The sequence below is a fragment of the Bos indicus x Bos taurus genome, chromosome 1 (assembly GCF_003369695.1).
Source record: "Bos indicus x Bos taurus breed Angus x Brahman F1 hybrid chromosome 1, Bos_hybrid_MaternalHap_v2.0, whole genome shotgun sequence".
In the NCBI taxonomy this organism is placed as follows: Eukaryota; Metazoa; Chordata; class Mammalia; order Artiodactyla; family Bovidae; genus Bos; species Bos indicus x Bos taurus.
This window is the reverse complement of record NC_040076.1, coordinates 87,470,941-87,497,408: the sequence shown is the minus strand read 5'-3', so window position 1 is coordinate 87,497,408 and position 26,468 is coordinate 87,470,941. Positions and strand designations below refer to the sequence as shown.

At 39.9% G+C, this 26,468-nt stretch overlaps 1 protein-coding gene and 1 pseudogene across 5 annotated transcripts; both read left to right on the top strand.

Moving 5' to 3' along the window:
* Positions 1-5,174: 5,174 nt before the first annotated feature.
* On the top strand, positions 5,175-11,593 carry LOC113897879 (annotated as a pseudogene).
* A 773-nt stretch (positions 11,594-12,366) lies between these two features.
* On the top strand, positions 12,367-26,084 carry ZNF639 (zinc finger protein 639). Of its 5 annotated transcripts, none has more exons than XM_027540431.1 (8): positions 12,443-12,636; positions 13,378-13,462; positions 15,902-15,984; positions 16,820-16,891; positions 20,564-20,632; positions 21,624-21,734; positions 23,767-23,901; positions 24,051-25,502. In XM_027540431.1, the coding sequence occupies exons 5-8, from the start codon at positions 20,575-20,577 to the stop codon at positions 25,202-25,204; spliced, it is 1,458 nt and encodes a 485-aa protein (XP_027396232.1). In that variant the 5' UTR covers positions 12,443-12,636; positions 13,378-13,462; positions 15,902-15,984; positions 16,820-16,891; positions 20,564-20,574; the 3' UTR covers positions 25,205-25,502. The 5 variants fall into 5 exon arrangements, with proteins under 5 accessions (XP_027396266.1, XP_027396252.1, XP_027396232.1 ...); XM_027540441.1 differs by lacking the exon at positions 12,443-12,636 and adding an exon at positions 12,753-12,854 and having other exon boundaries at positions 24,051-26,084; XM_027540451.1 differs by lacking the exon at positions 13,378-13,462 and having other exon boundaries at positions 12,376-12,636; positions 24,051-26,084.
* The last annotated feature ends 384 nt before the right edge of the window (positions 26,085-26,468 follow it).

The window sequence follows — 26,468 nt, the reverse complement described above, 5'->3', positions numbered from 1 at the left end:
TTATTTCATACTGTTGTTGCTAGAAGTTACCATTAAAATGCAAATCTGATGTTTATGCTACTACTTATCAATGGCTTCCTCCTGGCTACAGGATAATGTCTAAGCTCCTTATCAAGAAACCCTCCTGGACCTGGTCCCTGTCCATTTCTCCAGTCTAAAAACACATCCAACTTCAAATTTTACACTTTATCCCAGAAATACCAAATCTATTGTTTCTCTTCTCCTTTGTATATGTATTTCTTCTGGCCAACAAACATCCCCATCTTTGTAACATGGCTGATTCCTACTAATCTTCCAACAAGCTCTGCCTGCCCTGCACTCCCCAGCTCAGATAACATTTGTCTAACCCAGACAGTTTCTCATGGCTGGGGGCTTTCTTTTATTCTTCTTTGTATTTCCCAGTGAGTAGCACACACACAGGCACATAATATGCATTCTGTAAATAATTCTCACTTAAAAATAAAATGTTCTAACTATATGATATTTTTTGTAAGCCTCACAGTAACCACAAAGGAAAAACCTGTAGTAGATACACAGAAGATCATAATAAAGGAGTCAAAGCCTACTGTCAGTTATCAAATTATAATAGAAGACAGCAAGAGAGCACTCAAGGAACAAAGGATCTACAGAAAGTCAGAAAACATTAACAAAATGGAAATAGGAAGTCCCCACCTATCAAGAACTACTTTCAACATAATGGATTAAATTCTCCAATCAAAAGACATGGAACGGGAGTTCCCTGGTGACCTAATGGTTAGGATTCCAGGCTTTCACTGCTATGGTTTGGGTTTGATCCCTGTTCAAGACACTGAGATTCTAAGAGCCACAGTCCCACCCCTCCCCCCAAGAAAAGACATGGAAGGGATGAATGGATAAAAGAAACCCAATGATGTGCTGCACAAAGAGTTTCAGTTTAGCCTTAAGGACACACACAGGCTGAAAGTGAAGAGATGGAAAAAGATATTCTAAACAAATAGCAATCAGAAAAAAAAAAAGCAGAGACAAATTCTATCAAAAATAGATTCTAAGCTAAAAATAGTCAAGAGACAAAACAGTTATTACGTAAAGATAAAAGGGTCAATTCATCAGGAAGACACAGCAATATTAAATATTTATGCACCCAATATCAGAGCACCTAAATATATAAAGCAAGCACTAACTGAACTAAAAAGAAACAAACAGCAATACAGTAAAAGCTGGGGAATTTCTCTTTAAAGAATTCAGCAAAAATTTTTTATTGATGTATAGGTGACTTATAATATTAGTTTCAGGGTACAAAAAATGATTCAATTATATTGTTGTAGATTATTTTCCATTATAGGTTATAAGATATTGAATATGGTTCCCTGTGCATTATAGGTTATAAGATATTGAATACAGTTCCCTGAAAATCCTTACTGCCTATTTTAAGTATAGTAGTTTATATCTGTTAATCCCATACTCCTAATTTACCACTCCCCCTGTCCCTTTGCCCTTTAGTAATCACAAGTTTGTTTTCTATGTCTGTGAATCTGTTTCTGTTTTGTATGTTGACTCCTTTGTATTATTTTTTAGACTCCACATTTAAGTGATATCATATTTGTCTTGGTCTGATTTCACTAAATATAATAATCTCAAGGTCCATCCATGTTGCTGCAAATGGCATTGTTTCATTCTTTTTATGCCTGAGTAATATTCCATTGTGTGTGTGTGTGTGTGTGTGTGTGTGTGTGTGTGTGTATGTGTGTATATATATATATATATATTTGTTGCTATTCAGTTGCTCAGTTGTGTCTGACTCTTTGTAACCACATGGACTGCAGCATGCCAGGCTTCCCTGTCCTTCACCATCTTTTGGAGCTTGCTCAAACTCATGTCCATTGAGTCAGTGATGCCATCTAACCATCTCACCCTCTGTCGTCCCCTTCTCCTCCTGCCTTCAATCTTTCCCAGCATCAGGGTCTTTTCTAATGAGTCAGCTCTTCTGATCAGATGGCCAAAGACTGGAGCTTCAGCTTCAGCATCAGTCCTTCCAATGAGTATTCAGGGTTGATTTCCTTTAGGATGAACTGTTTTGATCTCTTTGCAGTCCAAGGGACTCTCAAGAGTCTTCTCCAGAACCACAGTTCAAAAGCATCGATTCTTCGGTGCTCAACCTTCTTTATGGTCCAACTCTCACATCCATACATGACTACTGGAAAAACCATAGCTTTGACTATATGGACTTCTGTCAGCAAAGTGATGTCTCTGTTGTATATCTAGATATACATATAGATAGATATCACTTCTTAATTCACTCATCGTGGATAGACATTTAAGTTGTTTCCATGTTTTGGCTATTGTGAATAGTACTGCTATGAACATAGGGGTACATGTATAATTTTGAGTTATAGTTTTGTCCAGGCATATTCCCAGGAGTGGGATAGCTGGATCATATGGTCATTCTATTTTTACTTTTCTGAGGAACCATACTGTTTGGAAAGCAGTTTTTAAGTTGGACGCATTTATGTCTCAAGTTGGGGTTTTGTTCATAACGAAGAAGGTTAGATATATGTATACAGGGAACTGAAAATCTCAGTCTCAATGATTTTAATTTTAACCTCTAATTTTCAGAGGTCCTTACAGAAATAAAAATTAATTAGCCAAAGAAACAAGAAATGTTAATAGTGATAAGCTTAGAAAATGTGACTGAATTACTTGTTGTTGTTGTTTAGTTGCTAAGTCGTGTTCGACCCTCGCAACCCCATGTTCTATAGCCCTCCAGACTCCTCTGTCCATGGGATTTCCCAGGCAAGAATACTGGAGTGGGTTGCCATTTCCTTCTCCACTGAACTACTTAGTTGTACTCAATAATGTTTTGTTTTTCCTTGAAAAATGAGACCTCTCGATCAGTTTAATATTACAGAGCCAGATAAATTAACAAAAGCTCAGTAGTTTCTCCCTCCCACCCCATAAGCCTGGCTGTTTTGTTTTGTGAGTCTTCCTTCTTTTTGTAAGCTAGCAAAGACTAAGAGATGAAAAATTCCTTAAAGTGCAAATTTTTGGAATTATAATTGTAACAAAATTTATAATATTTGAAAATTTTAAAAAATACAAGTTCATCTTCCATAATCAATGAAAGAAAAAAAGTAGGAAGTGGGTTTTTCCAGGTCAATTGTACCTAAAGAAACATGACAAGTAGGCTTGACTATAGACCTTGCTTCAATCTTGTTTTTCAACAAACTGAAAAAAAGGACATGTGCAAGACAGAAATTTGTGTCTTTGATGACATTAAGGAATAACTGTTCTTTTTGCTAGGTATGAAAATGAAATGTTTTTACATAAGATGTCCATATTTTATAGAGAATTGTGTAGGAGTTTTACTGGGATTTCCTCAAAAAGCTTGAAAAAGGAAAAAAAAAAAAAAAAAAGAAAGGAGGGAGAGAAGGCAGAACAACCAAAGGAAAAAAGAAAAGACAAGTAGTGTATGGTTTGGTAATTATTGAAAATGGGACGATGAGTATATGAGGGTACATTTATTCTTCTCTCTATTCTTATATACATTTGGAAAATCTATAAAAGTCAAGAAAAATATCCAAAAGACATCAGATTAAAAGCAGAAACAATAAATTTAAGTGAGATTACTGTCCAAGTAAACTACCCTTTGAATATGCCAAACCTCATCATTTTTATGAGTAAATCAATGACACACAATCCATAAAAATTCTCAAAGGGATTTTACATCTGTGAAGCACAGAAAAATCATGACTTACATTCCTTTTGATGTTCCTCCTTAAATCATTTTTCTTTTCTTAATGGCTTCAAAGTACCTGAAAATCTTATAGCTTTAAGGGTAATGAGCTAAGCTTGTTTTGATGTTACCCTTCCCCTTAAGACTTCACATCAATTTTCCTATTTCAAAACAGATTTAACATTTCAAAACATATTTGAGGGGGAAGTTGAATATGAGAGGAATGCCTGGTAAGTAATCTTTACTATTAAACGTACTTTGAACACACAAAATGGACTAAATCTTGTACAAATATTTATACCGCGTAAGTATTTCATGCAGCCTTTTCTTTTGTGCTTCATTCCTACAGTAAATGTTAGGTGATCATTCTGTCAGCACTGCACTAGGCAAGCTTTAGGGATTAGCAGTCAATGAGACAGACATTTCTTACCTTCACTAAGCATACAGTCTACTGAGGAAGACCCCAGAGAATTCCTAACCACTACTGCTAGGAGGTGGTGTTTTACTGTGATTAGTGACCATTATAAATAATCATATCTTTTGATTTTTTCACTCCCATTGCCAATAGGAAAAGCAATGCTAGTCAGTTTAGACTAATCGAAGTTCAAAACAGGTAAACTCTGGATATTCCTGATCAAAGTGATGCCATGTAGGGCCCCGTGGGGCTCCTGGGAACAGAGCCTTTCTGTGCCCCCATCCCCACTTCTTTGATCATAGGAAACAGATTTCATTTAGCCTTCATGACCTTCTTTGAGTTCCAGTGGGCAGATTCATGTAGCTATTAATTAAGGAAGGGAGGGGATATAAGACCAGGAGAAACATTCAAGAGCAGCCTTGGGGCAAGGACCTGTTTCCCCAAAACAGATACACACAACAATGTGTTTGAGTTGTTTTGCACATACTGAAACCCTCTCTAGGTGGAAGAAGTTAATGATTATGACAGTATGTTACCTACAAACATGTAGACACCAGATTAATTGGACCTGAAGGTTGACAATGCTGATTCTTACTTACCTCACCAGAACCCATCAGAAGAATGTCCATAAATTGATCACACCCTCTTAGAAAATATAAACCTTCTCACTATCTTCCCCAAGGGAAGGACACATGATTTTGAGGGTGTCTCCCTTTGCCTGGCAAAGCAATAAAATGAGCCTTTTCTACTTCACCCAAAACTCTGTCCCAAGATTTGATTCAGCATTGGAGTACAGAGAAGCTGAGCTTTGGGCATCAAAAGCAGCTCCTATAGTCACCATTTAGAATTTGGTACCACTTGGTATAAGACATGAGAAGAGCTACATGAAAATACTCCAAGAAAATTACAGCTCTAACCGATTTATATAGGTTTTCAGTGTGGCCTGATAAGATTGCTACACACTTGGTGCACTTGGCAGTCCCACAGATCTCTCTTTTGCTTCAACAGTGTTTGGATGGAACAGATGGAGAGATGCCTTTTGTTCCAGCCTCTGACCACCCTCCAACCTTTTTTTCCAGTGGCAACCTCTGGAATCAGCCACTCAGCCAGCTATCCTTGGTCACCAGGACCAGACAACACCATTTTTTGAGCTTAATTCCTCATTACCAATCAACCATGAGCTCCCAGATTCACCAGAATTACTCTACCAAGGTGGAGGCCACCATCAACCATCTGGTCAACCTACATCTGTCCTTCTACAACCAGTCTCTGTCTGGGCTTCTATTGATATTTTGACTGCAAGGATGTGGCTCTGGAGGATATAGGCCACTTTTTCCATGAATTGGACAAGAGAAGCACAAGGACATCAAACCTTGAAAAGGCAAAACCAGCACGGCAGCCACACCCTCTTCCAGAATGTGCAAAAGCCATCTCAAGACGAGTAGGGTAAAACCCAGGACACTATGGAAACCGCCACTCTCAAGGAGAAGAACCTGAACCACCCTTTCAGATCTGCATGCCCTGGGCTCTGCCCCTGCAGGCTCCCGCCTTTGTGACTTCCTGGAGAGCTACTTCCTGGAAAAGCAGGTGAAACTCATCAAGAAGATGGGTGACCACCTGACCAACCTTCACAGTTCTGGCTGGACCCCAGGCTGGGTTGGGCAAGTATTTCTTGGAAAGGTTCACCCTCAAGCACAACTGGGCTTCCCAGGTGGGGCTAGTGGTAAAGAACCTGACTGCCAATGCAGGAGATATGAGACTCGGGTTCAATCCCTGGGTTGGGAAGGTTCCCTGAAGGAGGGCATGGCAACCCACTCCAGTATTCTTGCCTGGAGAATTCCATGGACAGAGGAGCCTGGCAGGCTATAGTCTATGGAGTCACAAAGAGTTGGACACAACTGAAACGACTTAGCACGCAAGCACAGCTAGGAGCCTCCAAGCCCAGAAGCCATTGAGGAGCCCCTCTGCTGTTAGGACTTCTGCCTGAAGCCCCCCTCTGCAGCCACTAGGCAGCTTTGTAACCACCTGGATCCCTCTCCCAAGCCTTGGACCAAATGGAATGGGTGTATAAATTTAGCCCTTGTCTTAGTCAGTGATGAAAAATGATTCTTCTATAAGAAATTATCCCCAAAACTTATCAACTTAACACAACAAAGGTGTGTTTCTTGCTCTCATTACATCTGCTTTGTGTCCTGATAGCTCTCCAGACAAAGGAAGAGAGGGCTAGAGAAACAAGCACCAGAAATGAACTGCCTCCATGTAGGACTAACACAGCATGTCTACTGACATTTCAATGACCAAAGCAAGTTATATGGCTCTACCCAACTTCAGTGATATGAGGGATGAAATATATGCCTTATGTAGAGAGCACCAGAAACTGGGAGATTGTTGACATTAGTAATGCCCACCATAGACCTAAACAATTATTGAGTTTTCTTCCCAGGGATATCAAATATACTTTCTTACTGGGGAAATGCTTTTTTCATCCTTTATTAATCTCAATTTCCCTTGACATGGCTTAGCCTCTTCACAGGAGAGTCACAGGAGAGTCATCACATTCCAGTGCTGTTTAATTACCTATCTCCTCTAATGTAAAGACTAGCAAGGTAATGACCATGTCCATCTTGCTCATACTGTATCCCCAGTACCTAGCACAGTGCTGGACATAAGGTAGATAAAGAGTGAATAATTTTATTGAGGTTTTATGCAAGACACTGTGCTAAGCAGGGAGATGGAACAGACTGGAATATAACAAAACCAGAATTCAAAGCCTGTGGAGAGATGATATGATAAACAGGGGTGAAGTCAAATTTTGTCAGGACAGAAGCTTATGCAAATTGGGGGGACCAATTTAAGAAAAAGAACAAAATTATAAATGCTAAATTAAGTACCTTATCCTAGAAGAGGTTCCTGCAGTGGCAGGGACTTGAAGCTTAAAGCTTCATCATTTCCACAATAAATGCATCTTTGATGGTAAGAGGACTAATGCACCAAATACTATAAAATCTTAGAAGAGTGATCAGAGATCTCTGCTGCTGCTAAGTCACTTCAGTCGTGTCCCACTCTGTGCGACCCCATAGATGGCAGCCCACCAGGCTCCCCTGTCCCTGGGATTCTCCAGGCAAGAACACTGGAGTGGGTAGAGATCTCTACTAGGAAAAATCAAAGATTTCATAGAAAGGAGATAAAGTGCAAGCTTGATCTTATAGATATAAACAAAGGAAAGGAATTGCAGGTGGAAGAAACATACTGAAACACACAAAAGAGAAAGAGTTAGACCTATTTAGTTCAGTCACTCAGTCATGTCTGACTCTTTGTGATCCATGGAATGCAGTACACCAGGCTCCCCTGTCCAGCACCAACTCCCAGAGCTTGCTCAAACTTGCTCAAACTCATCCTCCAATCGGTAATGCCATCCAACCATCTCATCCTCTATGGTCCCCTTCTCCTCCTGCTTTCGATCTTTCCCAGCATCTGGGTCTTTACAAATGAATCAGTTCTTCGCATCAGGTGGCCAAAGTATTGAAGCTTCAGCATCAGTGTCTATCTATGGAATAGTGAAAAGTACTGTACTGTTTAACTAATGAGAGTTTGGGTGGGGAAAGCCTTAAAGGCTAGTGGTTCTCAGAGTGTGATCCTGCACCACCAGCAGCAGCATCACCTGAGAACTTGTTAGAAACTCTTAATTGATGCTTTTGAACTGTGGTGTTGGAGAAGACTCTTGAGAGTCCCTTGGACTGCAAGGATATCAAATCAGTCAATCCTAAAGGAAATCAACCCTGAATATTCATTAGAAGGACTGATGCTGAAGTTGAAGCTCCAATACTTACTTCGGCCACCTGATGCAAAGGGCCAACTCATTAGAAAAGACCCTGATGCTGGGAAAAATTGAAGGTAGGAGGAGGAGGGGACAACAGAGAATGAGATGGTTGGATGGCATCACTGACTCAATGGACATGAGTTTGAGCAAGTTCTGGAAGACGGTGAAGGACAGGGAAGCCTGGCATCCATGGGGTCACAAAGAGTCAGGCACAACTGAGCAACTGAACAACAATAGGCTCCATCTCAGACTTACCCAACTAGACACTCCCAAGCTACAGCACAGGCCTCTATATTTTAACAATCACCTCCTAGTGATGCAGATGCAGTTAAAATTAGAATGCCTTAGGAAGTTACTTGAATGTCAGATGAAGTTATTCTCAGAAATTTTATTTCAGGCTGTTATACAAAATGGAGAGAAGTAAGAAAAAAGAAATACGACAGAAAAAGTTTTCCTCATCTCACATCACATCTCACAAAATAAATTACAGATCAATTAAAAAGTTAAAGTAAAAAATGCAACCAGATCTTGTGTAGGACAAAAGGTTATTTCAATGTAAGGCAACAACAGAACTTGGAAAAGAATAACAGACTTGATTTTACAATTTTAAATGTTTGTGCCATTAAAGAAAGTAAAAACAAACCAGGAAGAAACACACGTAACATACATCTCAGATAAAACATTTAAAACCTTAATTTTTTAAAAAAAAGGCAAACTTCACATAGTTTTGGAAGTTTTGGCCACAGCAATCAGAGCAGAAAAAGAAATAAAAGGAATCCAAATTGGAAAAGAAGTAAAATTCTCACTGTTTGCAGATGACATGATCCTCTACATAGAAAACCCTAAAGACTCCACCAGAAAATTACTAGAACTAATCAATGAATGTAGTAAAGTTGCAGGATATAAAATCAACACACAGAAATCCCTTGCATTCCTATACACTAATAATGAGAAAATAGAAAGAGAAATTAAGGAAATAATTCCATTCACCATTGCAATGAAAAGAATAAAATACTTAGGAATATATCTACCTAAAGAAACTAAAGACCTATATATAGAAAACTATAAAACACTGATGAAAGAAATCAAAGAGGACATTAATAGATGGAGAAATATACCACGTTCATGGATCGGAAGAATCAATATAGTGAAAATGAGTATACTACCCAAAGCAATCTATAGATTCAATGCAATCCCTATCAAGCTACCAACAGTATTCTTCACAGAGCTAGAAAAAACAATTTCACAATTTGTATGGAAATACAAAAAACCTCGAATAGCCAAAGCAATCTTGAGAAAGAAGAATGGAACTGGAGGAATCAACCTGCCTGACTTCAGGCTCTACTACAAATCCACAGTCATCAAGACAGTATGGTGCTGGCACAAAGACAGAAATATAGATCAATGGAACAAAACAGAAATCCCAGAGATAAATCCATGCACCTATGGACACCTTAGGAGGCAAGAATATACAATGGATTAAAGACAATTTCTTTAACAAGTGGTACTGGGAAAATTGGTCAACCACTTGTAAAAGAATGAAACTAGAACACTTTCTAACACCATACACAAAAATAAACTCAAAATGGATTAAAGATCTCAACGTAAGACCAGAAACTATAAAACTCCTAGAGGAGAACATAGGCAAAACACTCTCCAACATACATCACAGCAGGATCCTCTATGACCCACCTCCCAGAATATTGGAAATAAAAGCAAAAATAAACAAATGAGACCTAATTAAAATTAAAAGTTTCTGCACAACAAAGGAAACTATAAGCAAGGTGAAAAGACAGCCTTCAGAATGGGAGAAAATAATAGCAAATGAAGCAACTGACAAACAACTAATCTCAAAAATATACAAGCAACTCCTACAGCTCAATTCCAGAAAAATAATTGACCCAATCAAAAACTGGGCCAAAGAACTAAATAGACATTTCTCCAAAGAAGACATACAGATGGCTAACAAACACATGAAAAGATGCTCAACATCACTCATTATCAGAGAAATACAAATCAAAACCACTATGAGGTACCATTTCACTCCAGTCAGAATGGCTGCTATCCAAAAGTCTACAAGCTATAAATGCTGGAGAGGGTGTGGAGAAAAGGGAACCCTCTTACACTGTTGGTGGGAATGCAAACTAGTACAGGCACCATGGAGAACAGTGTAGAGATTCCTTAAAAAACTGGAAATAGAACTGCCTTATGACCCAGCAATCCCATTGCTGGGCATACACACTGAGGAAACCAGAACTGAAAGAGACACGTGTACCCCAATGTTCATCGCAGCACTGTTTATAATAGCCAGGACATGGAAGCAACCTAGATGTCCATCAGCAGATGAATGGATAAGAAAGCTGTGGTACACATACACAATGGAGTATTACTCAGCCAATAAAAGGAATACATTTGAATCAGTTCTAATGAGGTGGATGAAACTGGAGCCTGTTATACAGAGTGAAGTAAGCCAGAAAGAAAAACATCAATATAGTATACTAACGCATATATATGGAATTTAGAAAGATGGTAACAATAACCCTGTATACAAGACAGCAAAAGAGACACTGATGTACAGAACAGTCTTTTGGACTCTGTGGGAGAGGGAGAGGGTGGGATGATTTGGGAGAATGGCATTGAAACATGTATAATATCATATATGAAACAAGTCGCCACTCCAGGTTCGATGCACGATACTGGATGCTAGGGGCTGGTACACTGGGACGACCCAGAGGGATGGTACAGGGAGGGAGGAGGGAGGAGGGTTCAGGATGGGGGACATGTGTATACCTTTGGCGGATTCATGTTGATATATGGCAAAACCAATACAATATTGTAAAGTTAAAAAATAAAATAAAATTTAAAAATAAAAAAAGACAAACTTAGAAAAATGGACAAAGGACATAAACTGATCATTCACAAAAGAAATAAAAATGGCCAGGAATCATATTCAAGTTTACAAAAAATAAAGTGCTCAGGTTTTTGGCAAATTATGCTCAGAGCGTGAGACTCTTTGCCAGTAATTTATTTAACAGAGGCTCACTGTGGGAATTATCTTATTATTCACAAACCAATAGAAAACAGGTTAATATCTCTTAAGTCAATAAAGAAACATACTCCAAATCAAAGATAGATTCATTACACTACTGTCCCAGGCAGAGAAGAGGTGAAAGAAATAAAGTCCACATTTAGTTGAGGTGTACCTTTTCTATGAGCTTGTTCTCAGAAGAGTCGGCTTAGCCAACAGTGAGCTGATGTCCAGCTGCTGCCAGCGCGAAAGGCTCTCGAGGCCAGAGCACGACGCTAGCGGAACCAAGGCGTTGGCGGGCAAAACCACCTCCTCTTACCCAGGACCTTCGCCTGGTTTTCATCACTGTAGGCAGAGAAGGGGCCTTAAAAGTGGTTCCATACCACCCCCTTGTGGCCCCCACAGTATCTGGTCAAGAAACAACCCTCCAGGAGAGGGGGGAATGAAACTCTGTTCTTTACAAATTCCAGAAACCTGTGTCAATTCCCTATTCCGTGCCATAACTAACTATACTAGGATTAAAATGTGCCTCTAAACCTCTTCGTACTTTATTCAGGCCATGTCAGCATTCGTAAATATTTATTTGAGCTGAGCACACACGTAAACGTTATGAGATTGTAAAAATTGTCTCACACACTAGTGTGTCTTTCAAATATGATTTTATCTCCTGGGAGTTAGCTGATGGGGTCCAATTAAGGTCTATGATTATTACTATCTGGTGGTTGATTGGTTAGTATGTGATAACCAAGAAAAGCACACACACGATGAAAGAAAAAAACACGTATTGCAGTCCTACTAGTGACCTTGGGCACATGATAATCCAGAAGGGCCGCATCATCCACTTAACAATCATTAATGAATAAAACCTAGCCTCTACACCCTCACAAGCTCACTTTACTAATTTGTAAATTTGGACTAACAACCTTAACTCTTTGTCAAAAATATTAAACGTGTGATCACACCCCGTTTCCAAGTTTACTTCAGTCAGTTCAGTTCAGTTCAGTTCAGTCGCTATCCTCTCTACATCTGCTCCTAGAAACTCAAGGTCAGAAAAAGTGAAATCATCTAATCCAATCCGCCATCATGTCACATTCATTCCACCAACATTTTTTGAGGCAGGGAATTAGGATAAAGACTAAGAATGATCCGCGATCTTTTAAATTTCCCCTCCTGCATTGCGGACGGCTGCCCTTTTCGTCCCCAACAGGCGGCATTCCACTCTTTGCGGTTTGAAATGCCACATGCCTTGCCTAACCCGACCAAGACCATTCTCGCCTGTCCCCGTGGAGGAACTTGGTGGGAAAAGGGCGTCTGGCGCGCGTTGCTGCTCCCCCCACTTCCTCTGGGCGGGAGGGAGAGCAGGGCGGTGGTGGTGGAGGGAGTTCCCTCGGCAGCCTCGCTAGGAGTAATTCTAGAGGGTGGAATCACCCGCTCTTTCCGGGACGCGCCGTACCCCTCCCGGAAGGCACCCGCGAAGGCGCGGAGGTGCCTGCAGGGGGCGCGGGCCGCCGGGCCACCCCCGGGGCTGGAGGCCGGTGGTCCCTCCTAGCCCGGGAGCGAGGCGAGGCCACGCCGCTCGCTCCCCGGCCCCGACTCTCACCTCGTCACCTCCCCGCCCTCTCGGCGGGCCCCTGAGGCGTGCGGCGCAGGCGCGGAGCGCGGCGGTGAGTGCGGCCGCGGAGCCTGGGCCGGGGGCCTCGCAGGCTGGGCGTAGGGCGCGCGGGGAGGGAGTGGGGCCCGCCCGGCGGAGCGCCGGGGAGCTCCAGGGCCAGAGCGGCGCCGCCTGCCGCCGAGCGCCTGCGGGCAGGGCTGCGCTACCCCTCCGCCCGCGCTCGGGCGTCTCGGCCGCCGCCTGGGCTGGCCGGGCGGGCCCCGGGGACTGGTGAGTGTGAGGGCGGAGCGGCCCGGGCCCCGGACTGCTGCAAGGGCCGCGGACGCAGCTTCCTGCGGGAGAGGGCAGGGAAGACCGGATGGCGCCTTTAAAACTGAAACCCTGCCTTCGTTTTCTGGCGGGATGGCGCGCCCCTCCCCCATCCCGAAGGCAGTTCCACCCCTTGCTGAGGGCATCTCGGCCCCGGCTGGCCTCTGTCCCCCGCTGCTTTTTTTTCCGAATGGTGCCTTTGGGGTCGGGACTTGGGACTCCTGGCTAGTCGCCGGGCCCGGATGGGGCCAGTACGTGGCGCGCGGTGGAGAAGCCGGGTCCCGGTGGCTCCTGCGCGGCCTCTCTGGGCCCCGGGCCCCCATCCGTGCCACGCTGGCCCTCAGGCCCTGCCGGCTGGCGTGGTGACCCTCCGGCGGCGCATCCTTTGCCCGCGCCGGGAGTCGCAACCTTCAGGCTCTTAAGTCCCCAGCCATATAGTCTAAGGCACTTATTAGGGTACAACCATTTTGCTTTTGTTTTTCAGTACAACCTAGGGAGAAGAGTGATTTGAGGCAGTTTATCTCTAAGCAAAGTGATAAAGCAAAGACTGACACTAAATGGGACGTGTGGTGGGTTCTAGTTCAAGTTTCCTCCTGCAGCATTTCTGTGTTTTCATGTCTTTGAAAAGACATATACTTGTTTCAAAATGAAGCTGGGGAAGAACATGCTTCTAAAACTCTGTAGTATAAAACCAGCTTTTTATTGTAAATGCTTGTCATATATATTTACACTGCATGAAAGGTCTTAAAAAGGTTGACGTCCGATACAAGTGCTGACTGCCGAAAGGAGTCTGCCAATCTGTATTGTGGTTTGTACTTAGACGTTCTTATTGTTGAAAAAATGACAGTTGGAAAGATGATGACAAATGTCTTCTAAGTTGCTTTTTTTTTTTTTTTTTTAATGAGTGTTTTGGATGGCATGGTTAGCTTTTTGTAAATTTAAAGTATGTATGAATCCCTTAGCATGAGATAATGTCTACATGTCTATACTTTAAAATGTTAAGTCGCTAAGCCTTGTACAGCTCTTTTGCAACCCCATAGCCTGTAGCCCACCAGGCTCCTCTGTCCATGGAATTTCCCAGGCAAGAGTACCAGAGTGGGTTGCCATTTCCTTCTCCAGGGGATCTTTCCAACCCGTTTCTCTTGTGTCTCCTTCATTGCAGGCAGATTCCTTACCACTGAGCTACCAGGGGAGAACATATTAACAGTGTTTTTTTCTGGATGAATAGATTCTAAGTGACTTAATTATTTTTTCTTCTGAGTTTACTACAGTGACATATATTAATTTTATCTGTAGTTTTTTTAAGTGAGGAAGAGGAGTGAAAAATTGCATGTTCAGAATCTTCCCATTAAAAGAGGAAGACTAGTGAGCAAATGTGTTTATGACATCCTTAGGTAAAAAGCCAGAGTTCATCAGGGCAGTTATACACACAAAAGGCACATAAAAGCATTTGCTGAAATGAAGGGTGGTTAGCATTTTTGGTCTTGAGTGGGCATTTTACCATCTTGCTTAAAGGAGGCCCTGTAAACTTTTGGATATTGTTCAGCCCTAGGTAGGACTCAAACATTTCCTGATCAAGGTAATCCTGTTCTTTTCACCTGACAGTCTGAATCCAAGCCAGGTTGTAACATTAATTCTAATGCCATTCTTGGTTTCCTTGCTTCTTTGAAAGAGTTTGAAGTGTTTGAAATGCTCGGCTGACAGTTTTCAGTGTTCTGTCTGATATGTGTAAAACATTTAGAACATGAAGCATAAAGCTTTCAGCTGTATAAATTCTGTACAAAAGAAGTATTAGAAATAAGTCTTAAGATTTTAGTTTATTACATAAATATGAAAACAGCTTTTTTTTTTTTTTTTTAATACACTTGATGGGGTGAGTTCAGGGAATGCTAATTTGCATTGTTAGATGAGGCATTATACATGTTGACATCATTTCTGCAAATATCATGGTTGTCAGTTTCTTTGAGTGATTCCCTCACCCTCCTCCCAGTTGGTGGCTGACTAAGGACTGGGAGCAAGATGTAACTTGCTGGTGACAGTGATTAGAAATGAAGATTTAATCACACAATTGTAAACCCAGAAGTCAGAAGACACACTGTTTCATTGCTGGCTCTTCTACTTAGTTGACTTCACCTTCAATGAATTTGTTTCCTCAGTAAAATTGGAGTAGATTTGATAGTAGCCCTTCTATCTACCTCACAGGATTGTTGTGAAAAATCAAATAAAGAAAATTCGCAGTAAATTCAGCAGCACTTTAAGTGTATGATTACATTATGTATAGTGCTGATGATTTGTTACTGTTTAGTAGGTAAGTTGTGTCCAACTCTTGTGACCCCATGAGCTGTGTATTTCCCACCATTCTCCTCTGTCCACGGTATTTCCCAGGCAGGAATTCTGGAGTGGGTAGCTGTTTCCTTCTTCAGAGGCTCTTCCCAACCCAGGGATCAAACCTGAGTCTCCTGCATTGGGAGGCGGTTTCTTTACCACTTCTTCCTAGGAAGCCCAGTATTGATATACCCAGCACTTAATAAAGCAGCAAAAATAGTATGTGCACCTCAAGTTCCAACGATGCCAAGTTCTACCTACTGTGTACCTGTATCACCGTGGTGATAAGAAAAGAAGCTTATAAGTTCACAGAAGAAACTTTACAATGCGTTTTTTCTCTGACATTCCTTATTTTCCCACTGCTATAGTAGAAAGAACACTAATCTGAAATGGAGGAAAGAGTTCTGATTCTAACACTACTACTTCAGTTGGACTGATTAATTTATCTCCCTATTTCTATAAATAAAAGAGATTAAAAGCATAGACTTGAAAATCTTATGTTCAAGTTAGATCTCTGTTCAACCCTGTCACTTATTTACTATTCCCCTGACTTAAGTTTATGCCTCAATTTCCTTATCAATTGTTGTATAGCCATTATGTTGTGTCAAACTCTGCGATGGTTCCTTTGTCCATGGGATTTTCCAGGTAAGAATACTGAAGTGTGTTGCCATTTCTTTTTCCAGGGGATCTTCCTGACCCAGGGTCCCAACCTGTATCTCCTGCATCTTCTACAGTGCAAGCAGATTCTTTACCACTGAGCCACCTGGTAAGCTCTCTTTATCAGTAACAAAGGGTAGATAATAGTGATTTGGAGAGCGTGTTATAGATTTTTCTAATCATAGGTTTAAATAATAAAGTATGTTCACAGCCTGGTATATAGTTGGTGCCCAGTAAATGATCATTATTATTCTTCTATTAACAATCTATAAGGAGGATTTAAACAGTTTAAAATCTGTAATTTGGGAATTCCCTGGTGGTCCAGTGATTAGAACTCCGTGCTTCCACAGCAGGGGGCATGTGTTCTAACCTTGGTCAGAGAATTACGATCCCACAAGCCACCCCAGTGCAGCCAAAAAAAGAGATAAAAAAAAGCCTGTACTAATTTGTCAGCTTTGATTGTATTGGTTTTCATTGTGACTGAATAATGAAAGAGAAGGAGAAGGAGATTCAGTCCCTGGGTGGGGAAGATCCCCTGGAGTAGGAAATTGCAGTCGACTCCAGTATTCTTGCCTGGAGAATCCCATGGACAGAGGAGCCTGGCAGGCTACAGTTCATGGGGTTTAAAGACGTTGGACTCAACTGAGCACACACAAATAAATTAATGAGATTTATATTCCTGTGTATTTATTTATGTTCCTTTTTTGGTGTTAAGATAGCTTTAGAAGGTAAATTCACTTGAAAGAAATATGACACATATTTACATATAGTCACATATTTATCAATTTATACAAGTTTTAGTACTTAATAGAGTATGTATTGAAAAGAATATTGTACTTGAGTTAATTCTGTATAGCTTCCCAGTTAACTAACATCTGGTACCTTGAGTCTCAGAAATGAACTACATTTTTGCTCATAAGACTTTTGTCCTATTTTTCCTACAGACATATTTCACCATCTGTGAAAACTTCCCTGTAATTCAGTTTTCCTCACTCCAGTATTAAGAATTACACCAAGTAAGTGGGATATGGTAAAACTAGTCAGTTTTATAACAGTCTATGGATATTTATTCAATAGCTGCCACATCTCTTTTGTTCTCAATAGAATGTTGAGTGTGACCTCATGAGTAAGCAAAGGATTTTTTCTTGAAAATTGTATTCTGAGCCTCTGAATGATGAGGGTGATTTTTCCCCCCCTCTGAAGCCAGAGGATTAATATAAATTTGTGACAGTATTTTTTTTAAGGGAGTGTGTGGCTTCAGTATTCTTGCCTTGGGAACCCCATGAACAGCATGAAAAGACAAAAAGATAGGACACTGAAAGATGAACTCCCCAAGTTGGTAGGTGCCGAATATGCTACTGGTGATCAGTGGAGAAGTAACTCCAGAAAGAATGAAGGGATGCAGCCAAAGCAAAAACAACACCCAGTTGTGGATGGGACTGCTGATAGAAGCAAGGTTTGATGCTGTAAAGAGCAATATTGCATAGGAACCTGGAATGTCAGGTCCACGAATCAAGGCAAATTGGAAGTGGTCAAACAGGAGATGGCAAGAGTGAATGTCGACATTTTAGGAATCGGTGAACTAAGGTGGACTGGAATGGGAGAATTTAACTCAGATGACCATTATATCTACTACTGTGGGCAGGAATCCCTTAGAAGGAATGGAGTAGCCATCATGGTCAACAGCAGAGTCCAAAATGCAGTACTTGGATGCAATCTCAAAAATGACAGAATGATCTCTGTTCATTTCCAAGGCAAACCATTCAATATCATTGTAATTCAAGTCTATGCCCCGATCAGTAATGTTGAAGAAGCTGAATGCTTCTGTGAAGACCTACAAAACCTTTTAGAACTAACACCCAAAAAAGATGTCCTTTTCAGTATAGGGGACTGGAATGCAAAAGTAGGAAATCAAGAAATACCTGGAGTAACAGGCAAATTTTGCCTTGGAGTATGGAATGAAGCAGGGCAAAGGCTAATGGAGTTCTGCCAAGAGAATGCACTGGTTATAGCAAACACTCTGTTCCAACAACACAAGAGAAAACTCTACACATGGACATCACCAGATGGTCAACACCGAAATCAGATTGATTATATTCTTTGCAGCCAAAGATGGAGAAGCTCTATACTAGTCAGCAAAAACAAGACCAGGAGCTGACTGTGGCTCAGATCATGAGCTCCTTCTTGCCAAATTCAGACTTAAAGAAAGTGGAGAAAACCACTAGACCATTCAGGTATGACCTAAATCAAATCCCTTATGATTATACAATGGAAGTGAAAAATAGATTTAAGGGACTTGATCTGACAGACAGAGTGCCTGATGAACTATGGATGGAGGTTCATGGCATTTTACAGGAGACAGGAACCAAGACCATCCCCAAGAAAAAGAAATGCAAAAAAGCAAAATGGCTGTCTGAGGAGGCCTTACAAATAGCTGTGAATAGAAGGGAAGCTAAAAGCAAAGGAGAAAAGGAAAGATATACCCATTTGAATGCAGAGTTCCAAAGAATAGCAAGGAGAGAGAAGAAAGCCTTCCTCAGTGATCAATGCAAAGAAATAGAGGAAAACAATAGAATGGGAAAGACTAGCGATCTCTTCAAGAATATCAGAGATACCAAGGGAATATTTCATTCAGAGATGGGCTCAATAAAGGACAGAAATGGTAGGGACATAATAGAAGCAGAAGATATTAAGAAGAGGTGGCAAGAATACACAGAAGAACTGTACAAAAAAGATCTTCACAACCCAGATAATCACAATGATGTGATTACTCACCTAGAGCCAGACATCCTGGAATGTGAGGTCAAGTGGGCCTTAGAAAGCATCACTATGAACAAAGCTAGTGGAAGTGATGGAATTCCAGTTGAGCTATTTCAAATCCTAAAAGATGATGCTGTGAAAGTGCTGCACTCAATATGCCAGGAAATTTAGAAAACTCAGCAGTGGCCACAGGATTGGAAAAGGTCAGTTTTCATTCCAATCCCAAAGAAAGGCAATGCCAAAGAATGCTCAAACTACCACATAGTTGCACTCATCTCACACACTAGCTAGTAAAGTAATGATCAAAGTTCTCCTAGCCTAGGTTCAGCTATATGTGAACTGTGAACTTCCAGATGTTCAAGCTGGTTTTAGAAAAGGCAGAGGAACCAGAGATCAAATTGCCAACATTACTGGATCATGGAAAAAGCAAGAGAGTTCCAGAAAAACATCTGTTTCTGCTTTATTAACTATGCCAAAGCCTTTGACTGTGTGGATCACAATAAACTGTGGAAAATTCTTCAAGAGATGGGAATACCAGGCCACCTGACCTGCCTCTTGAGAAACCTATATGCAGGTCAGGAAGCAACAGTTAGAACTGGACATGGAACAACAGACTGGTTCCAAATAGGCAAAGGAGTATGTCAAGGCTGTATACTGTCACCCTGCTTATTTAACTTCTATGCAGAGTACATCATGAGAAACACTGGGCTGGAGGAAGCACAAGCTGGAATCAAGAATGACGGGAGAAATATCAATAACCTCAGATATGCAGATGACACCACCCTTATGGCAGAAAGTGAAGAGGAACTAAAGAGCCTCTTGAAAGTGAAAGTGGAGAGTGAAAACGTTGACTTAGAGCTCAATATTCAGAAATCTAAGATCATGGCATCCGGTCCCATCATTTCATGGCAAATAGATGGGGAAACAGTGGCTGACTTTATTTTTCTGGGCTCCAAAATCACTGCAGATGGTGATTGCAGCCATGAAATTAAAAGACATTTACTCCTTGGAAGGAAAGTTACGACCAACCTAGACAGCGTATTAAAAAGCAGAGACATTATTGTGTCAACAAAGGTCCGTCTAGTCAAGGCTATGGTTTTTCCAGTGGTCATGGATGGATGTGAGAGTTGGACTATAAAGAGAGCTGAGTGCCAAAGAATTGATGCTTTTGAACTGTGGTGTTGGAGAAGACTCTTGAGAGTCCCATGGACTTCAAGGAGATCCAACCAGTCCATCCTATAGGAGATCAGTCCTGGCTGTTCATTGGCAGGACTGATGTTGAAGCTGAAACTCCAGTACTTTGGCCACCTGATGCGAAGAGCTGACTCATTTGAAAAGACCCTGATGCTGGGAAAGATTGAGGACAGGAGGAGAAGGGGACGACAGAGGATGAGATGGTTGGATGGCATTACCGACTCAATGGACATGGGTTTGGGTGGACTCCGGGAGTTGGTGATGGACAGGGAGGCCCGGCGTGCTGCAGTTCATGGCGTTGCAAAAGAGTCAAACAAGACTGAGCGACTGAACTGAACTGAACTGAACTGTGGCTTCAAAACTGTCAAAATATTCCCAACTGTAAGAAATATACCTATAAAACTCTTAATTTGGTGCCATAGGTACCATTTTTCTTTTATAAAAGATAAGCATTAGGCTTATGTAATTATTCAATTTTCACAATTACATCAACATTTGAAAAGTTCTCAACCTCAGGGAGAAAGAAAACAGATCTCAGTGTCCTGCCTTTAAACTTGATCAGAAAAGTAAATCCAAAATATAAGCAAGATTGTTTAACATTTCACTCATGAAGTCAATTTTTATGTGATGCACACATTTCCTATCGCCAGCCAATTTTTTTATTAGAATAAATTTCCATAACAATATTAACACTTGTTACTGTGATGTATTTGTTAAATTTTTCCATCTTTTAGATTAAAAAGATATGAATGAATATCCTAAAAAAAGAAAAAGGAAGACTTTACATCCTTCTCGTTATTCAGGTCAGTGTACGATTAAAATATTTAAAAGTTAGGCAATGTTTAATTCCCATGCAATTGTGTTTCCATCCATTTTCTCATAAATGATCTGATTAGAGTTAAATATCTGGGTCAACTTCTGCATAAGAGGAACCTAAGTAAATTCTCTGAAAATATATTTCTCAATGTCTGCTGTGTACTAGGCATACATAAAAATTTAACAAACATTTATTTTAATCCTCATAGTTTATAGATATTTAAGATTAGATATCCAAGTTACATACTTACATAGCATAATTGAGATTTGTCTGTGTTTCCCAAGCTTGTGCTTAAGTCTTAATAATAACCTTGATCAAAGCTATTTTGCATCATTGAAAAAAAACTATCCTGTACATTATTTTCAGAAATGTTGTAAGTTTCATTTTGATTGCATAATTTTAGATCTTTTCTTTGAGATTGGCTCTACTATCTTGGCAAATAAGAGGTCTTGACCTATATGCTATGCACATGTATACTTGGGGCAGTCTCAGGTATACCTGTTAACCAACCTAGCCTACTTGTTTTTCATATCTGAGGAAATTAAACCTGGTCTACCTAACTGGCCCTTCCGAGGCAAGAGTTGAAATGACTGTCTTCAGAAGTTCTAACTGGTCCTCAGACCTTCCTCTGTGTATTATGCTTTCTCTGCAGTACATGGCAGATCTGCTTGGTAGTTAATTCAGTGTCTTTTGCAATTAACACATTTATTGCATATTCATATTTTGTGGGACTCTTGACCATGGGAATTGTATCTTAGTGTGTTTCAAAGTATTATATTTTAAATTGTATAATTTATGGTTCTTTCAAAGCTCAAAGTCAATATCTGAATTATGAAAGCCTTCAGAATTGAGGGAAATAGTAACACTTTATTACCAATACTATGAAAATTTCTTTATGTTGGATAAAGAGATGGCTGTCAGTAGATGTTTATGTGTTCCGTGTGCTTGAAAATTCTTAAATTTTGTTTTATGTTCAGATTCCTCTGGAATAAGCAGAATTGCAGATGGATTCAATGGAATTTTTTCTGATCATTGTTACAGTGTTTGTTCTATGAGACAACCAGACTTAAAATATTTTGACAACAAAGGTATATTTAAATTTTCCAAAATATTTTCATTCAAATTGCTTTTATAATTTTTCATTTCCTATTTGAAAATGTGAGTAAAAGTGATGGTTTCAAAATGAGCAAGTATCTAAACTTGTTTTAAGAAAACAAGAGACTTTTGGGTAAGTGAATTTTAATCTTTAACATTATTTCAAACATATACATCAAAAACACATCCTCCTCTATCAGTTTTAGTCAGCTAGGAATTGGTGGCGAAGCAGGAGTGACCCAGAGTTTTGAGTATTTATGATGAAAAGTTAAGAACAGTGGTATTTCAGGGAGTTCCCTGATGGTCCAGTGGTTAAGACGCCTTTCTTCCACTGCAGGGGGTACAGGCTTAATCCCTGGTTAGAGAACTAAGATCCTAAGTGCCGTGTAGAGTAGCAAAAAAAAAAAAAAAAACAAAACACACAAAAAGAACAGTGTTACACACAGTTCTTCTGTTCAGCTGTACATTTCAGTTTGGAGGGCTAATGGAAGGAAAGAACACAAGGTGAAGGATGTGGTCATTTAAACAACATTCAGTCAGAGACATCAGTATGAACTCATATTTGGCTTAATATAGACACAGTTACATACAGAAACATTTACGGGATGTCAGTATATTTGTAGTAGTACACATGCACATATTTTTTGCTCTGTTAACTGAGAGTCTAACAGAAATGACATCCCAGTAGCAATGAGCACATCTAGTGCCCTGATCTTGGTTTCTAATACCATTTTCCAATAAGAAGAATGAGGGCTTCTTGGAGAAATGGCTGATTCTAGTTCTGGAGCAGGAAACCTAAAAGATGAGCCTGGAGCATTTTGTTGTGCGAGAAAATAAGAAAGTACTTAACATATAGAGTCATTCAATACAAGTATGCCAAAGGAGCATAAGGAGCCAACTAAAGAGCTCCCAGTAGCCAAAGCTAAAACAGTATGAGAGGGGGAGAAATTGAACTATAACCCAAAGTATAAAATAAATATCCATGAGTCCATACTGGTATAAATAAATGATAGAATAAATAAATAAGGGAGAATAAACAAATCTGTACAGAAGAACTCCAGATTATTTACATAGCTAATGCTCCCTCAAGGAGGTGAAGCATAACTGTCCACTCCTTAAGTTTTGGACTGTGCTCAGTAACTTAATTCCAAAGTGTAGAGTATGGAAAGTAAAAGAGTGACTTTACAGTGGAGAAACCTGATAAAGCCCCAGGTTATCAAGTTCAATGTCAGCAGTCATAATAATGTTAATAGTTTCTACTCTCTATATGATGTGATTTTTAAGGCAGTTTGCCTCTGTTTACCTTCAAATAATCCATAAGGGAAAGGGAAGTCGCTCAGTCGTGTCCAACTCTTTGCGAACCCGTGGACTGTGGCCCACCAGGCTCCTCCATCCATGGAATTTTCTAGGCAAGAGTACTGGAGTGGGTTGCCATTTCCTTCTCCAGGGGATCTTCCCAACCCAAGGATCGAACCCGGATTTCCTGCATTTCGGGCAGACGCTTTACCGCCTGAGCCATCCCAGTCTAATGATGAAAAAGCAAAGTTAATTGATGAGGCATCCCGCAAAATACCTGACCAGTCTCCTTAGGATTGTCATGGTCATCAAAAGCAAGGGAAGTCTGAGAAACTGCCACAGCTAGCAGTAGCCTAGAGATATGACAAATAAATGTTATGTATCCTAGATGGGACCTTGGAACAGAAAAAGGATATTAGATAAAGACTAAGAAAATCTGGATGAAGTATGGACTTTAGTTAATGATAGCTTACCAGCATTTGGTCATTGTTATAACAAACAATGTAAGATGTTAATGGAGAAACTGAATGCAGTATATGTGGGAATTCTCTGTATTACCTTCTTATTTTTTGTAAATTTGAAACTTCTGAGAAATAAAGTCTTTTTAAAAAAGACATGATATTGAAGCCCAGTTTTCTCTAGTGACTGGCATTTCAGTTTGTCCATGTAATGTTTAATGTTTTGATTGATATAAATAATAAGTATTTTTCCAAATTCTTTTTTTTATAGATGATGATTCTGATACAGAGACATCAAATGAATTGCCAAAATTTACAGATGGAATCAAAGCCAGAAACAGAAATCAAAACTACTTGGTTCCCAGTCCTGTACTTAGAATTCTAGACCATGCTGCCTTTCCTACAGGTAAGAGAAACTAATTGCATCTGCACATTTTGTATAGTTCAGTGAAAAAAATAAAAAGTAAAATAAATTTCTTTTTGCCAATTACTATTTAATAATAGTAAATAATAGGTCTTATTTAGTAATAATAATAGTCTTGCTTTGTTTTTCAGAAAAATCTGCTGATATTGAAATTTGTGATGAAGACTGTGACTCCCCTGAATCAGTCCACCAGCAAACCCAAGAGGAGAGCCCCATAGAAGTTCACACTGCTGAAGATGTTCCAATTGCCGCAGAAGTGCATGCAATTTCTGAAGACTATGATATAGAGACAGAAAACAATTCCTCTGAGAGTCTCCAAGACCAAACTGATGAAGAGCCACCAGCTAAACTTTGCAAAATTGTTGACAAGAGCCAAGCTTTGAATGTGACTGCCCAGCAGAAATGGCCTTTACTGAGAGCTAATAGCAGTGGCCTCTATAAATGTGAACTTTGTGAGTTCAACAGCAAATATTTTTCTGATTTAAAGCAGCATATGATCTTGAAGCACAAGCGTACTGATTCAAACGTGTGTCGAGTATGCAAAGAGAGTTTCTCTACCAACATGCTTCTGATCGAACATGCCAAACTCCATGAAGAGGACCCCTACATATGTAAATACTGTGATTATAAGACTGTAATTTTTGAGAACCTCAGCCAGCACATTGCAGACACCCATTTTAGTGATCACCTTTATTGGTGTGAGCAATGTGACGTTCAGTTCTCCTCAAGCAGTGAACTCTACCTGCATTTCCAGGAGCACAGCTGCGATGAACAGTACTTGTGTCAGTTCTGTGAACATGAAACGAATGATCCAGAAGACTTGCATAGCCATGTGGTAAATGAGCATGCATGTAAATTAATAGAGTTAAGTGATAAGTATAACAATGGAGAACATGGACAGTATAGCCTCTTAAGCAAAATCACATTTGACAAATGTAAAAACTTCTTTGTTTGTCAAGTATGTGGGTTTCGGAGTAGACTTCATACAAATGTTAACAGACATGTTGCTATTGAACATACTAAAATTTTTCCTCATGTTTGTGATGACTGTGGGAAAGGCTTCTCAAGTATGCTAGAATATTGCAAACATTTAAATTCACATTTATCTGAAGGGATTTATTTATGTCAATACTGTGAATATTCAACAGGACAGATTGAAGATCTTAAAATTCATCTAGATTTCAAGCATTCAGCTGATTTACCTCATAAATGTAGTGACTGCCTGATGAGGTTTGGAAATGAAAGGGAATTAATAAGTCACCTTCCAGTCCATGAAACAACTTGATTATTCTCTTTAACTTCCATAATGTTGATATGAAATAATAAATTCAACTATTTTGAAAATGTTAAAATGGATGATTTTAAACACAACTTGTGAGAATTGTCTTTAACAAGATCTTTTTAATTGCCCATTTTCTTGGCATTGCTGCCTTTTCAGTATATAGTTGTATCCTAAATGTGGTATTTTCAATGCATTCGTAGTTTTAACCACTTTGGGTGACTGTCATCGTGTTTCTTGCATGTGCTCTGATTTTGTTGATAGGAAACATACACTAAAGAAACTACAGTTTTCCTTCCATAAATACAGGTGTTAGAGACTTTTTCTTCTTTAAACTCAAAACAAGATCAATCTTTCATGGATGAAGTCATTAAAGTACTGCACTTCCAGAGCTAAAGTGCTGCATAATGCACAGTTAAGTCCACTGATAATCCCGTTAACAAGATCCAGACCCTGCTTTTGCATTCCCCAGTAGTTCCTATCCCCAAGACAGTGGACTCTCCATCTGTGTGAGTCTTTCAGTGACACTAGGAGCCCCGTGTTACGGTAAGAGGGAAAGATGTGATTTTCTTGGCAATCTTTTTTTTTTCTGTAATCCTTATTTTAGCCCCTATCCATGTGCTAAATAATCTTAGATGGGGAGGAACTGATAAAGGGGTTAAACGATAAAGGACATTTCATAACTCATTTATAAATGAAGTAGGTCATTTATAATCTGTTCATATTTCATTTTCAGTTATGCAATTGCAAAGTCATGCCTGAACTTCTGATACCAAATCATTTGTTTTCTGAGAAAACCCACTGAAGTATTAGAAATAGGAAGGTATGAGAGGTTGGGGTTGCTGTTATGAGAAAGTATAAATTACTTTTGATAATGGTAAATCAATCTTAGCATCTGTATTTTCTGTGGCTGCCATAACAAATTATCACAAACTGAGTGGCTTAAAAAGTAGAAGTTTATTGTCTCACAGTTGTAGAGGCTAGAAATTCAAAATTGAAATGTTAGCATAGTTGGTTCCATAAAGGAAGAATCTGTTCTCGGCTACTCTCCTTGACTTATATATGGTCATCTTCACGTTCACATGGTCTCCCTGTGTCCAAGTCTGTCTCCTTTTTACAAGGAACCAAGCAGTCATTGGATTAAGGCCTACCTTGCCAAGCTCATTTTAACCTAATAAAGACACTATCCCCAAAAAAGGTCATATTCCATTACTTCAACATATGAACTGGGGAGACTGAGGGAGACACAACCACCACAATTCAGTAACAG